General features: G+C 44.2%; 1 protein-coding gene across 6 annotated transcripts in view; it reads left to right on the forward strand.

Moving 5' to 3' along the window:
• The first annotated feature begins 5,231 nt into the window (after positions 1 to 5,231).
• The window catches only part of LOC139545722 (formin-binding protein 1-like), a 28,935-nt gene continuing 19,895 nt past the window's right edge, over positions 5,232 to 14,271 (forward strand). For all 6 annotated transcript variants that reach the window (XM_071353790.1, XM_071353791.1, XM_071353793.1 and 3 more), the window contains exons 1-6: positions 5,232 to 5,548; positions 6,783 to 6,898; positions 8,830 to 8,886; positions 9,855 to 10,002; positions 11,267 to 11,329; positions 11,427 to 11,531. In XM_071353790.1, coding sequence (XP_071209891.1) covers positions 5,474 to 5,548; positions 6,783 to 6,898; positions 8,830 to 8,886; positions 9,855 to 10,002; positions 11,267 to 11,329; positions 11,427 to 11,531 — 564 coding nt within the window. In that variant the 5' untranslated portion in view covers positions 5,232 to 5,473. The remainder of the gene's footprint in view (positions 5,549 to 6,782; positions 6,899 to 8,829; positions 8,887 to 9,854; positions 10,003 to 11,266; positions 11,330 to 11,426; positions 11,532 to 14,271) is intronic.

Below are 14,271 nucleotides of genomic sequence, written 5' to 3' on the forward strand. Positions count from 1 at the left end.
TAGAGATCGTGAACTGCGTCATAAGTCTTTGTATGGTGGATAGGCTTTCAATGGAAAAGAGACATTTCAAAATAATAGCACTTCCTGGATGGATTTTCCTCAGGTTTTCCCCTGCCATATCAGTTCTGTTATACTCACAGACATCATTTTAACAGTTTTGGAAACTTTAGAGTGTTTTCTATCCAAATCTACCAATTATATGCATATCCTAGCTTCTGGACCTGAGTAGCAGGCAGTTTACTTTGGGCACACTTTTCATCCAAAATTCCGAATGCTGCCCCCTACCCTAGTGAGGTTTTAACCATGGATGGCCCAGAACCAGAGGTGAGTGAGAACAGTCGATGATGTGGAAACTGATCTTTTCCTGGTGATTACCAGAGAGACGCAGGATAACAGTAACAGTTCTCTCCAAAACATGGAAGAGTAGCTTTCCATTGAGAGTGTTGGCTCCCAGAGGTGAATCAAGCAAAACCATGTCCAGGACCAACTGCTTAAGAACCCCTCAGTCCAGAAAACTCTCATCGGCACCTGAATCGATGAGAGCAGGCAGAGAAAAATCCTGGCTCTGCCACACAAGGTTAGCCTCAAGCAGGGGTCTGGGAAATGATGGGCAGGCATTTGGCTCAACAGTATTTCCCCCACAACTGCCTAGCCCACTCTTCTGCTGGAAACAGGGTACAAGTGGAGACCAGGTGACCAACCTGGCCACAATACAGACAGCTCCTAGTACTGATACGCCTCTGCCTCTCCTCTGGAGATAGACGAGTCCGGCCGATCTGCATGGGTTCAGGATTGGAACTAGTCGTAGAAATTGAGCAAGGCACAGAAACAGACGTTATGGGACATGCAACCCTACCTCCCCTCTCCCTCCAACGCTCACGGAGACGGTTGTCAATGCGGATAGTGAGAGAAATTAGTTCGTCAAGTCCATCAGGCTCCTGTCTGGACACCAACTCGTCCTTGAGGGTCTCAGTGAGTGCGTTCCGGAATGCTCCCTGAAGAGCCTCGTCATTCCAGCCGTTCTCTGCAGCGAGGGTGCGGAACTCACATGCCATCTCAGCCACACTCTGAGATCCTTGACGAAGGGACAGAAGTTGTTTAGCAGCATCCTTTCCACAGACCGAGTGGTCGAAGACATTCCTCATCTCATCTGTGAATCCACTGTAGGAGAAGCAGATGGATGACTGTCTCTCCCAAACCACAGTGGCCCAGGAGAGTGCTGCTCCCCGAAGGCAGCCAATCAAAAAATAAATGTTGTCTCGTTCACTAGCATAAGAGTAGGGCTGTTGCTCAAACACTAGTGAACATTGTACAAGAAAGGCTCTGCAAAGCCCAAGATTGCCATCATAGTGCTCAGGAGTCAGAACAAAAGGCTCCCGGAGTGGAGAAGAGGAGCTGGCGACAGGTTGTGAGTTCTGGACGGTGGTTCGGACCTGTAGGTCAGACAGGCTCCGTGAAAACTCCTTGATGTTCTCCAGCAGGGTTTTCAGGGCTTGGTCATGTTGGTCAAGAAGGGTGCCTTGACCAACAAGAATTTGGTGAAGAGTTGGAGAGTCTGCTGGGTTCATTGTTGGACAGATCGTACTGTTACGATGAGCGAAGGGGGGGGGGGGGAACCCAAGAGCGGACTCAGAAGAGGAAGCTGGGATGAATGCACAAAAAGGTTTATTGATCACAGAGAAATAGGGAGTGCAGAACCGGGGTAGCTCAGATGAGTTGCAAAAACCAGGAGTGTAGACTGAGGTTGGAGTTGGCTGAGTAGAGCAGAGGAACAGGGCCTGAGGGGAATCCAAGGTAAAGGTGGTGAGTGATATCCAGAGCAAGGTGGTTGGTGGTGAGATGTGGAACAGGAGACAGGAGCCAGATACAGAGCGGTAATGAGCAGAGATTACAGTCTGTCAGTGTGGAGGTGGCAGGGATGAATATATGTAGAGATCTTGATTTATGGGATGATTTGCAGCTGGTAGGGATCTGCTCTGACTCCAGCACACCTGTCTCCAACCACACAATCACTCCAAGAGAGAGAGAGAGTGTATACGGGGGGAGAACTGAAGGTTAGTACGCCACCGGATGAACACCAGAGGGCGTAGTGGGCGCAGATGTGACACACACCCCCATAAAGAAAATGAGAATTAAAAACAGGTTCAGCCCCTGGTTCGACCGTGATCTGGCAGAGTTACTCCACCTTAAGAACATCATTTGATGAAATGCTCGGCACACAAATACTCGTCATTGTAAACAAGAATTTGTTCTTAACTGACTTGCCTAGTTAAATAAAATTACTCATATGCCATTTCTCTCCTGTTCTATTTGTTTTCATATCAACTTTATTTCTTTGTCCAGAGGCCAAAGGCACAATCCTAGTCATATTAGAAACATATCCTAGTTGTTGCATCTTTAGATTCACCCTCTTTCTAAGCTTGTAACTGAGATTTTCATCTCTGTCATATGCCAATGGCATCACGTGAGCTGTTTAGAAAGGTGTTTTCCTGCTAATTGCATTTTGGCAAATGTTTGAAAAGTATGTTTTATTGCCTGCTCCATTACAGGAGTTGCATGTTCTGTTAATTAACATTCATTACCATAATCAAAATGTGATTTCTGTCATTCTGAGCACCTTGGGTTGTCAACAGTGTGCGCAACTGGTTAACTGAAGTTAGGTGCAGGAGAGCAGAGATGAGTGAACAGGCACACTGTAAAGCGTCTGTGTGTAGCTGGTGAGATGAGTCAGGCGCAGGACAATACACGTCGTATAAATACGTCGTATATCTCCAGTGCTCACCCACAGCCCGGTTCAACTTGTGCCTGCACTCTGGAGGGTCCGGGCTAAAGTGGACATCCAGCCTGGAGGAGTGGTGCCAAGGCTGCGCACCAGAGCTCCAGTGCTCCCCCACAGCCTGGTCCATCCGGTGCCTCCTCTAAGCACCAGGCCTCCTGTAGGTCTCCCCAGCCTGGTGGGTCCTGTGGCAGCCCCACGCACCAGGCTGTCTCTCCGTCTCCTCCCTCCAGGTTCTCTCTCCAGGCCAGAGCCGCCCGTCTGTCCTGAGCTGCCAGAGCCGCCCGTCTGTCCTGAGCTGCCGGAGCCGCCCGTCTGTCCTGAGCTGCCGGAGCCGCCCGTCTGTCCTGAGCTGCCGGAGCCGCCCGTCTGCCCTGAGCTGCCGGAGCCGCCCGTCTGTCCTGAGATGCCGGAGCCGCCCGTCTGTCCTGAGCTGCCGGAGCCGCCCGTCTGTCCTGAGCTGCCGGAGCCGCCCGTCAGTCAGGAGCTGCCGGAGCCGCCCGTCAGTCAGGAGCTGCCGGAGCCGCCCGTCAGTCAGGAGCTGCCGGAGCCGTCCTTCACTCCGGCGCTGCCAGAGTCGCCTTTCACTATGGTGCTGCCGGAGTCGCCCTTCACTACGGCGCTGCCGGAGTCTCCCGCCTGTCCGGCACTGCCGGAGTCTCCCATCTATTCGGGGCCCGCTGCAAGGGTTCCCAGTCCGAGGTCGGCGGCGAGGGTCGCCGCTCCAAAGGCGCCACTTAAGCGGGCAAAGACTATGGTGGAGTGGGGTCAACGTCCCGCGCCAGAGCCGCTACCGCGGACAGATGCCCACCCAGACCCTCCCCTATAGGTTCAGGTTTTGCGTTCGGAGTCCGCACCTTTGGGTGGGGGGGGTACTGTCACGTTCTGACCTTAGTTTATTTTTATGTCTTTGTGTTAGGTTGGTCAGGGCGTGAGTTTGGGTGGGTAGTCTATGTTCTGTTTTCTATGTTGTTGTATTTTTATGTCTGGCCTGATATGGTTCTCAATCAGAGGCAGCTGTCGATCGTTGTCTCTGATTGAGAATCGTATTTAGGTAGCCTGTTTTCCCACTATGGGTTGTGGGTGTTTATTTTCTGTCTAGTGTCTGTTCACCTTACAGAACTGTTTCATTTTTCTTATCATTGTTATGTTGTACAGTGTTCAGTTTGAAATTAAAATATGACGAACAATTACAACGCTGCATTTTGGTCCTCCTCTCCTTCCACCAATGAGAATCGTTACAGTAACGACACTCCCGCCAAAGGCAAAAGCGAATAGCGCACTCGTCACACAAATAATGTACAGCATACAATACCACGGGTTCCAAACAAGACCCGGTGAAAAACCAGCATGAAGCGTCACACACACACACAATTACACACACAGACATGGAGGGAACAGAGGATAATATACACGTAGAGTGATGAGGGGATGTAAAACAGGTGTGCGGAAAAAACAAGACAAAACAAATGGAAAATGAAAGGTGGCTAGAAGACCGGCGACGGACGGCGGGAGTCGTGACATGGGTAGAAGCCCTAATGGGTAGAAGCTACTCTGTGTGTGACTGTTTTCCCAGGTGATGTCATACCTGAGTTAGTTTCTGAGAAGATACCAGATGTCTTGAAGCAGATTGAGAGGCCCTTTGAATTAAATAAGATAAGTCATTGATTGTGCCTAAAATGCAATTAATGTAGGCTAAGACTGATTTGCAGGTAAATACAAAACAAATGTTTGTTTTTTAGGGGTTCAGATGTAGGTCTACTACACATGTCTGATTATTATTATTGCTTTATTGTATAGTTCAACTCTTTCAAGGTAATTGATCAGCTCAACCTCTGAATGACCTCTCTCTGATCCCACAGGAGATAGTTCAACTGGCCAAACATGCACTCCACAGGGCAACAAGCCCTGAAGAGTCAACATAACAAGCTCAACAGAATTCAAAGTGCTTTCATGAACTAACATAATGACAGTAAACTGGCAATAATAACTAACATAATGACAGTAAACATGTTGTTATTTTCAGTTGTTTTATTAGCTGTAGTATTGTATAGTAAGCTGTCAACCTTATTCAGATAAAATGATTACCTTATCCATTCAACAGTTTTATTACATTATCCAAGTGATTCATCACATTATCCAGTTTTATTACATTACCCTATCAAATGAAACCATCACGGTAAGTTATTACAGTATCCATTGTTATTACGTTGTTATAGCCTACCAGTTGAATGGCTACGGCATAGATATGTAGGCCTTATCATATGTTTGTTATTTATATTTATGTTCTACTGTATTTAGTTATGTCTACAATTTACAAAGCTGCAACTTTTGGAGTGCCTTACTGGAATTGAACCCGTAATAGTTCCACGTGTAAATGTACTGTTCAAAAACATATCCACCGTTTTGAGTATCACAAAGCCTATCATTTCATTGTCCATCACAGCAAGCGCTCCAGACTCTACCCGTGAGCAGAGGCTCTAGCAGAGATTTCTCTGTGAAGCACGCTGCTGCGTGCTGTCATCGGGCTAGGCGGGTGGATGCCCCACATGTAGGAGCAAGCAATCAACCCAATATCTGAGGGCAAAACACCGTTTGTTATGACTGAATGCGTCGGTGAAAAGCTACACAAACATTGTGGGATCTTATGACATACGTTGGTACTCAGATATAGGCCTGAATAATATCATTGGACGCATGCATAGAAATCGTGGATCATTTGGAAGAAATTGCACTGAAACGATGAGTTGCAGATGGGGGACAGAGCTGTGGGTAAGTAGAACCGCGGAAGCACGACCGAGTGATAGCGGCGCAAATATATTTGTTAATGAAACCTGTTTTAACTATTGCTTTAAATTGATTGACAACCTTTGATCTGTTCCGATACAAACGACATGTGGGTGGCATCGTCTTGCAACAAGGTTGCGAGCTTAAAGCTCCTGCTGCCATGATGCTTCTCTGCGCGTGCATGCAGCCTTTATTATCGGAGGCATAGTGGCGGATTCTATACTGGGTCGACTGTTAGACTACACGGTCGGCTACAGCATCTGATTTTACAGACACGAATTAATATAGCCTACTTTTGTTTTTAACCTCAAGATCTATCCCGCCATACAGCCTACGTTAGAAGCAATAGGCTAGTTTTCAACATCCTACCCGATTAGCCTATTACAATCACTAAGCCATTGCAAATGGGGTCCATACTGTGCACGTACAGCTACATAGCGACTCTAGTAACGTTTAATTTGAAACGTTGCCCCCGAGAGCGGTGTTGTAGGCTACGCATTTGGGAATGGGTTTCCTCCGTTGTCTGCCTTAATTCACATTATAGCTGAAATAGCTATTAAAGCTAGAACAATGAATAACAGGGCCGGCAGGTTGAACGGATCCTCATACACTACGTTTTTTCCGCACATAGAAGGGCCTATTGCAAATATCAGAGAGAGTGACGTCTAAAATAATGCATGAAATATGTGTAAGGTCGTGGCATTAGTTTTTGTTTCGAAATGGAAACAAGGCCTATAGTTGAAGAGGATTGTTTTTTTAATGTTATGCCTACAGGTGTGCACAAATAGGCTATGCGTTGCAGAGATGCAAACGTAACCCGCCACTACATATGTTAATTTGAGTTCACAACATATACTATTACACCTCACCAACTGAAAGTCAATAGTCTTATTGTATTCCCAATTTGCCTCTTGTAGTTTATGTTGTAGGCCCACATACAATGTGCATAAGTGTTAGCCCGCTTTTGCAACAGACATACTGTTTCAACAAAGACTGTTGTGGACTCTATCCCTCTCTAACTTAACCGTAATAGCTCATTTCTATACATTTTTCATAAACATTGCCTGCCAAATTAATTAGGAAGAAAATACACATCAGAGGTGGTGTAACCTGGTCTAGTTACTGGATGTGAGTTTGGGAATTAACTTGAGGATATGGCTTTGTTTTGATCATATTATCTTATTATATCTTATTTTATTCTTAATCTCTTTTCTTATAGGACCAGTTTGACAACTTGGAAAAGCACACCCACTGGGGCATTGAGTTTGTGGAGAGGTATACAAAGTTTGTTAAAGAGAGATCTGAAATTGAAATCAGCTATGCAAAGCAAATCAGGTAAGGCCGGGAAAACATTACCCTCTTCCCATTTTGATTTTGCCATGTCTCTCATGGCTGAGGCGTTGCAGTATGAGAAGCCTACAGTACTACTAAAACATATGTTTCGGTATGTTTTGTTGATTTCAGTAACTTTGATAAAAGACTACAGAGCCTGCATCACCAATGTCATCCAAGTCATGCCACACTCAAGTGCAATGCATGTCATAAGGTGATGCTCACAAGTGACAAAATTATCTCTGGTATCCACATTTTCATATACATTTCAGACATGCATACACCAGGGCAAGAGGGTCCAGTGGTACATGTGTCAGCTGTCTCTCTACTGTATCACTGCACCGTCTTGTTCAGGTGGTTGTTGTAATTAAAGAGAATGCCTTCTCAATAACCCCGGGTTAAACAAAGGTAAAAATGAAATGGATGAATTTCAGCTCACTTCAAGGCAATCTTCTAAATTCGGAGGTGAATGTAGCCAGGCCTACCCAAAGGTGGTAGTTTATGTAGCAAGTAGCAACAAAGTGAAATTGATTAATACAGATACATACAGGCCTTTAACTACGTGCAACCGGAAGTGTAAGCCAGGTAGGCAACGCATTACCATGGTTACTAGGTTATCCACAGCAATGACCCACATTCGTTTTCTTCCAATGGTCTTGGGAGCTTCCCACTGTATAATATGGGGTTATTGCCAGACAGTGATAGTCTCTGACAAAGCAGTCCCCGGGGACAGTGGATGACTTGGATCACTGTCTGCCGTGCACTCACCAAGGAATACACAGCAGCAAATTCTTGCATGCATAATCATCAACCTTGTTTCTGGAGATCATATCAAGAGGTTTTCTGCCTCAGCAATAGTGCTGCGATCAGCTCTGAACTGGATTATTCATTGGGTGTGTTTTGTTCTCCAGCCAGTATCATTGATAATGGCACCATTTTAAGTTGCATATGAAGTGTTTTGTTAAATCGTGGTTTTTCATCACCAACCATAATAGATTTGATTTCTCTACATATGTTAGTTGATAGTACAGTTGATGTAGTATATTGATTAAGGCAACCTTAGACTAAACAAACCAGACTATGGAAAGCACGGATTGGACACTGAATGGAGGAATTAAGCCTTCAAAATGATGCAAAAAGCCCCAAAAGACAAGCAGGTGCTTAAAAAGACTAGAGAAAACAGACAGCTAGGGGCTTGTTAGTCATTTTATTTTCAAAGTGTTAACATGAATTTGGGCGTATGGGATTTGTGCCATGTGCTGTGGTGTCAGGATCCAGATTTGTCATGTGGCTGCAAGCAGACAAAAAGAGGCGGCTGGCGCGGCTGGCAATCTGCCTAGCAACACATCAGAATAGATGGTGTGGATCAGAGCACAGGGAGTGGAGGCTACCAGTGGAGGCTACCAGTCAGAGGGGGAGATTTTTTTTACCGCTGTGTCATTATTCTAGCCTCAGTTTCTGCTTACGATAGTCCACTCAGAGGATGTATAATTACAAATGTAATATTTATCTTTTTTCTTTCATAAGCGTCATTGTACAGAGAGTATGATGATATGTCAAGGTGAATCTTGCACATACCGTTATGCTTTCATAGTAAGTGTAGGCTCTATCTCCAGTTGGATGAATCATCCTGAGATTTACATTACAGCTAAGGGATGACTTCCTGATACTGCCCCTCTAATGCTGCTCTTTCTTGTCAAATCGCTCTGTTGATTTTAGAAATGTGTACATATGAGGCCCAGATGCAGAGGTACACAGAGGATTATCCATCAATCAGCTTGTACTTTTGATATCCTGTCGCTGGGCGTCCCTTTCCCATGAGTACACAAACATACAATATTTGTGTTTACACATCTCCCTCTGTATTTCTCTGATTTACAGTGTACTGCATGTTTTCCACGCCTGTACTGAAATTTGTTCCCATTCCCTAACAGAAACCTCTCTAAAAAATATCAGCCCAAGAAAAACTCAAGAGAGGAAGACGAATACAAGTGAGTGAAATGCATCAAGGATTAATGTTCACAATATCAGGTTGACCGTGTACATTAATGTGGCTATTATCTTTGTGATGATTGAACAGTCATGTAATTCATTAGCTGATTTACCATCTCCACTCATTACCGGCTGTTAGTGGGTAAAAATAGCTCTTTTAGATTAACAAGGCTGCACTTTCATGGCTTGCAGCGAAACACTCCGTTTCTGCCCGGAGAAAACTGTGCAGCTAAAGCCAAGGGTTTTTCCACAAGGATTGTCTTTTCATCAAGATGTTGTCCTTCATCATATGTGCAAAGCAGTTGGACTGTTCTAAGACACATGAACAGAGTGACCTTTTGAAAGAAAATGCAAGACTTTTCTTAAGGCAAGGGAGGAAGCCTTTGAAGGAAATAGTGTCGGATGAGGGCTTTATCCGTGTCTTATTTCCCCTCTTAGTCACGAAATCACAAAAATCTAATTCTATGTATGTCCTATCGTTTAAAGACAATGTCGAAGTGGTCAGTACATTATATAATTTGAATATTCACGGGAATATTCTCTCTTGATAAAGAAAGAGAACATAATAGTTCCTATTAATTATTTCCTATGATAATAAATTCGACGCAAACATTCCTTACGATCGTCAGTAACAATATTACATTAATATTTCTCAGGATGCGTAGTAATAAAGCTGTTGTTTTTGTATTTTAATTTTTTTTTTATTTAACTTGGGAAGTCAGTTAATAAGAACATATTCTTATTTACAATGACAGCCTACCGGGGAAGAGTGGGTTAACTGCCTTGTTTAGGGGTAGAACGACAGATTTTTACCTTGTCAGGTCGGGGATTTGATCCAGCAACCTTTCGGTTACTGGCCCAACGCTCTAACCACTAGGCTCCCTCCCGTTGTGATTAGAGTAATTAAATGTGAAATAAGTGAGTGTTTTTAAAGACGTTTTGTGGTCACCTCTCGTCTTGTTACCAGGTATACGTCCTGTCGGGCCTTCCTGATGACCCTGAATGAGCTGAACGACTATGCGGGACAACACGAGGTCATCGCTGAGAATCTCACCACTCATATCATCTGTGAGCTGACACGCTACATCCAGGAGCTGAAAGCAGAGAGGAAATCGGTAAAAAATCCCCTTTCCTGCGCATCGCTCACCTTGACATGAATTGTACTCTCCCAGATCATGCTCATTGGCGGCTCAAAACTATTTTGTGGCTAGACTACGCAGAGATTATTGATATCACATGATCTGAGCCAAACCAGCCAATCCCTGGTCAACCAGTGGCAGCTCGATGATTCCAAAAACATTTTTTTTTATGTTTTATCCCCACTCTCAAAAATCAAATCAGCAAATGCAATTGCTGGAACAGATGCAAATATGTCATTGGTGATTGTCATTGCTCTGTACCACACAGCCAGGGATCAAGCTGAGAATCTGTTATGATGTTGCTCACAATTGTATGCCGCCACATCCAATACATCCCAGGGATGGAACTGGGTCAAGTATCCAGGTCAATGGATTGGGAACATGTTGACCCTACTCCCCCCACCAATCCAAAGTAGCCTCAACTATGGTGCTACTCATAAGTGGACTAGGTCTCTGTCTGGAGCTGGTGGCTGGAACTAATATGATGGGGGGGTGGAATGTACGACAGCTCTTTTCTCCCCCCCACACATAGTTTTGTAAGGCGTTGGTTGTGGCCTTTTGTCTGACAGCATGTCTTTGACGATGGCTCAGCTCAGTGCGAGAAGAGTTAATACTTCTTAATTTTTTTATTTTATTTATTATTCTGGACTGCCGTTCATGTTGGATAGTTTTTATTTTCTAGCGTGTAGTAGAGGTAGCTTTCATCGATAGCTCACGCCAATGTATGCTTTTTCATTTCATTAAATTCCCAACCAGAACATGGTCTAAGTTAAATGAGGTCATGCAACCAGGCATTGAACATAAGCTTTGTACATCACATTAACACATTCATATTTACTGCTCCTATAATTTTTATTAAACTTAAAACAAAAGCAGAAGTGCCTTTGAGTCTTCATCTGTGAATTCCCTTGAAAGTCTTTTTATATGCTGTGAGCAGCATTGAATCAGTCAAGAATATGTACATCAGCAAGTCACAAGTTAGTTTAGTTTTGGCTCAGTAGTTTTACGTCAATGCAAAGGCTAAGTAGCAGATGTTATGCCTTTTTGTTGTGTATATTGTGTGTTTTGTCTAGCTTTTTCATTCATCATAAGGAGTATCGTAAGAGCTGCCGTAAGAGATTTAGAAGTCTCTTGACTGTCTAGTTATAGACACTAAATTGCTCAGAGTTCAAACCAGAAATGATTCTACTACTGTTTTAAGTGTTTTAACTTATTTTATGATGTGTTTTTTTTTACTCAGCATTTCCATGATGGCCGCAGAGCTCAGCAACACATTGAGAATTCTTGGAAACAACTGGAATCCGTAAGTGTCCTCCCGATGAGTAGGTTTGAGTAATTGAAGAGATGAACGATATGCGACTGAACCATTCCAACTTGACATCTGAATTGCCTCTCCTCAGAGTAAACGGAGATTTGAGAGAGACTGCAAGGAGGCGGACCGAGCCCAGCAGTACTTTGACAAGATTGATGCTGACATCAATGTGACCAAAGCAGACGTCGAAAAAGTAAGTTATTGACTGACAGTGGGTAGCGGTGTGTGTGGGTGCGTGTGTGTGTGCGTGGGTGGGTGGGTGACTGCGAGTGCCTTGCCTTGCCTGTCCGTGTGTGTGTGTGTGTGTGTGTGTGTGTGTGTGTGTGTGTGTGTGTGTGTGTGTGTGTGTGTGTGTGTGTGTGTGTGTGTGTGTGTGTGTGTGTGTGTGTGTGTGTGTGTGTGTGTGTGTGTGTGTGTAAAAGTGCAGCTACTCTTAGTCACCACTCACCCACTCATTAAGCCGTAAGCATGGTTTGCGTGGCAACAGCTTCACTGACAAGAGAGTGCTGTGGCCCTGTTGGAAGTTGGGTTGGAGCCAAATATGAATCACTGCTGGTAGACAGTGGTACAGTGCTCCAGCTATGGGCTTTTCTCATTGTTCCCTCTAAATGTAATGCCTCAGATGGTAACCAAGCTGTGTTACTGTACCAGTGTACTGCTGATTCCAAAAACGGTACTATTATTTCACTATTGATTGCAAAAAACAGTGATATTACTTTGACATGTTTATCAGGTATCCGATCTGTCCAATGTACTGTAGAAACAAAGGTAACTCAATGTACAGTAGTGTCAACATGCAACATCCCAGAAGCTCAGGAAGATTGATATCAACATTGCCCTAGCTTTCTGCCAGTCGCGAAAGAACTTCCCTAGAATGTTGTTACTTAGATAAGTTTGGTATTTTAGACCTTAGAGTTTGATGATTCCTTACCCTGACAGTAGTCTAGAGACTGTAATCCACTGTTTAGAGTTTATTAAACAACCACTACTAATCCAGCTAATTTAAGACACCACTAACCAAAAATCTATGGGACAGATGGGGGGAAAATGTGCAATGTTACAAATATCTGGCCAAATCACATTTAAGTAACTTCAAACCAGGTCATTGAGTTGATTTCAGTTAATTTGGCCATGATATTTTGACATTGCACGGTTGCCTGTATCTGTACAAAGATGCAAAAAGTTTGCAAACCTCCTCAGGCGCTATTGACTTCACGCTGTGAAATGTACCACCTACTGTACACAAGTCAAGAATCTCATGAAGCTAATATGAACTAAAATAAACAAAATCAAATAACCAAACTCTGTTTGGTTGTTTTGGAACCCCCCCCCCCCAACAAAAAAATGTGTCAGTAAATAGAAAGTGACATCATTTGAAAGCGACAGCCCTTGTCTGTTTGTAAATCAAACTCAAATCTTACTGCTGACAATGTCATAAGAATCCCCCCCCACCACCCCTCCATAAAGGGCATAAATCATGCGGTATGGTCATATTCATAGAGTATGCAATGTAGGTCATGTCACCAAAAATGCAAACATGTAATATGCATGGAAAGAATACACCCAGATGGCCATTGTACAGCAATGAATTTCCTTCTCGATCCACATTACCTTGTACGCATCCTCCACATGGGCCATGGATCTACTCGTTTACAATAGGAAAAGTGAATGGGAAAAGAAGTTAGAAATGTCCTCAACTGTCTGTGTCTTCTTTAAAAATCTCGATAACTTGAAAGCCATGATTGCGAGGGCAATTTTAAGATGTCAGGCTTGAAAATCCGTTCAGCGATTCTACCCAAACCAGACCAAGCGACGTCTTGTGATCTCCTAATGCTAGTAGATGAACTGGCAATCGGAAAGGGGATTTACACCAGTGGATAGGTAGAGACTTCAGCTTTCTCCTCATACAGTGCATTAGAAAAGTATTCAGATCCCTTGACGTTTTCCACATTTTGTTACGGTAGAGTCTTATTCTAAAATGGATTCAATTGTTTTTTCCCCTCATCATGCAAATTTATAAAAAAAAATTAAAAAAAATATCACATTTACATAAGTATTCAGACCCTGTACTCAATACTTTGTTTAAGCACCTTTGGCAGCGATTACAGCCTTGAGTGTTCTTGGGTATGACGCTACAAGCTTGGCACACCTGTATTTGGGGAGTTTCTCACATTCTTCTCTGCAGATCCTCTCAAGCTCTGTCAGGTTGGAGCTTCGCTGCACAGCTATTTCCAGAGATGTTTGATGGGGTTCAAGTCCGGGCTCTGGCTGGGCCACTCAAGGAAATTCAGAGACTTGTCCCAAAGCCACTCCTGCGTTGTCTTGGCTGTGTGCTTAGGGTTGTTGTCCTGTTGGAAGGTGAACTTTTGCCCCAGTCTGAGGTCCTGAGCGCTCCGGAGCAGGTTTTCATCAAGAATCTCTCTGTACTTTGCGCCGTTCATCTTTACCTCGATTCTGACTAGTCTCCCAGTCAGTGCCGCTGAAAAACATCCCCACAGCATAATGCTGCCACCACCATGCTTCACTGTAGCATATTGGTGGTGCCAGGTTTCCTCCAGACATGACACTTAGCATTCAGGCCAAATAGTTCAATCTTGGTTTCATCAGACCAGATAATCTTGTTTCTCATGGTCTGAGAGTCCTTTAGGTTCCTTTTGGCAAACTCCAAGCCGGCTGTCATGTGCCTTTTACTGAGGTGTGGCTTCTGTCTGGCCACTCTACCATAAAGGCATGATTGGTGGAGTGCTGCAGAGATGGTTGTCCTTCTGGAAGGTTCTCCCATCTCCACAGAGGAGATGGGAGGAGCTCTATCAGAGTGACCATCGGGTTCTTGTTCACCTCCCTGTCCAAGGCCCTTTTCCCCCATATTGCTCAGTTTGGCCGAGCGGCCAGCTCTAGGAAGGGTCTTGGTGGTTACAGACTTCTTCCATTTA

Source organism: Salvelinus alpinus, chromosome 19, assembly GCF_045679555.1.
Source record: "Salvelinus alpinus chromosome 19, SLU_Salpinus.1, whole genome shotgun sequence".
Taxonomy (NCBI): Eukaryota; Metazoa; Chordata; class Actinopteri; order Salmoniformes; family Salmonidae; genus Salvelinus; species Salvelinus alpinus.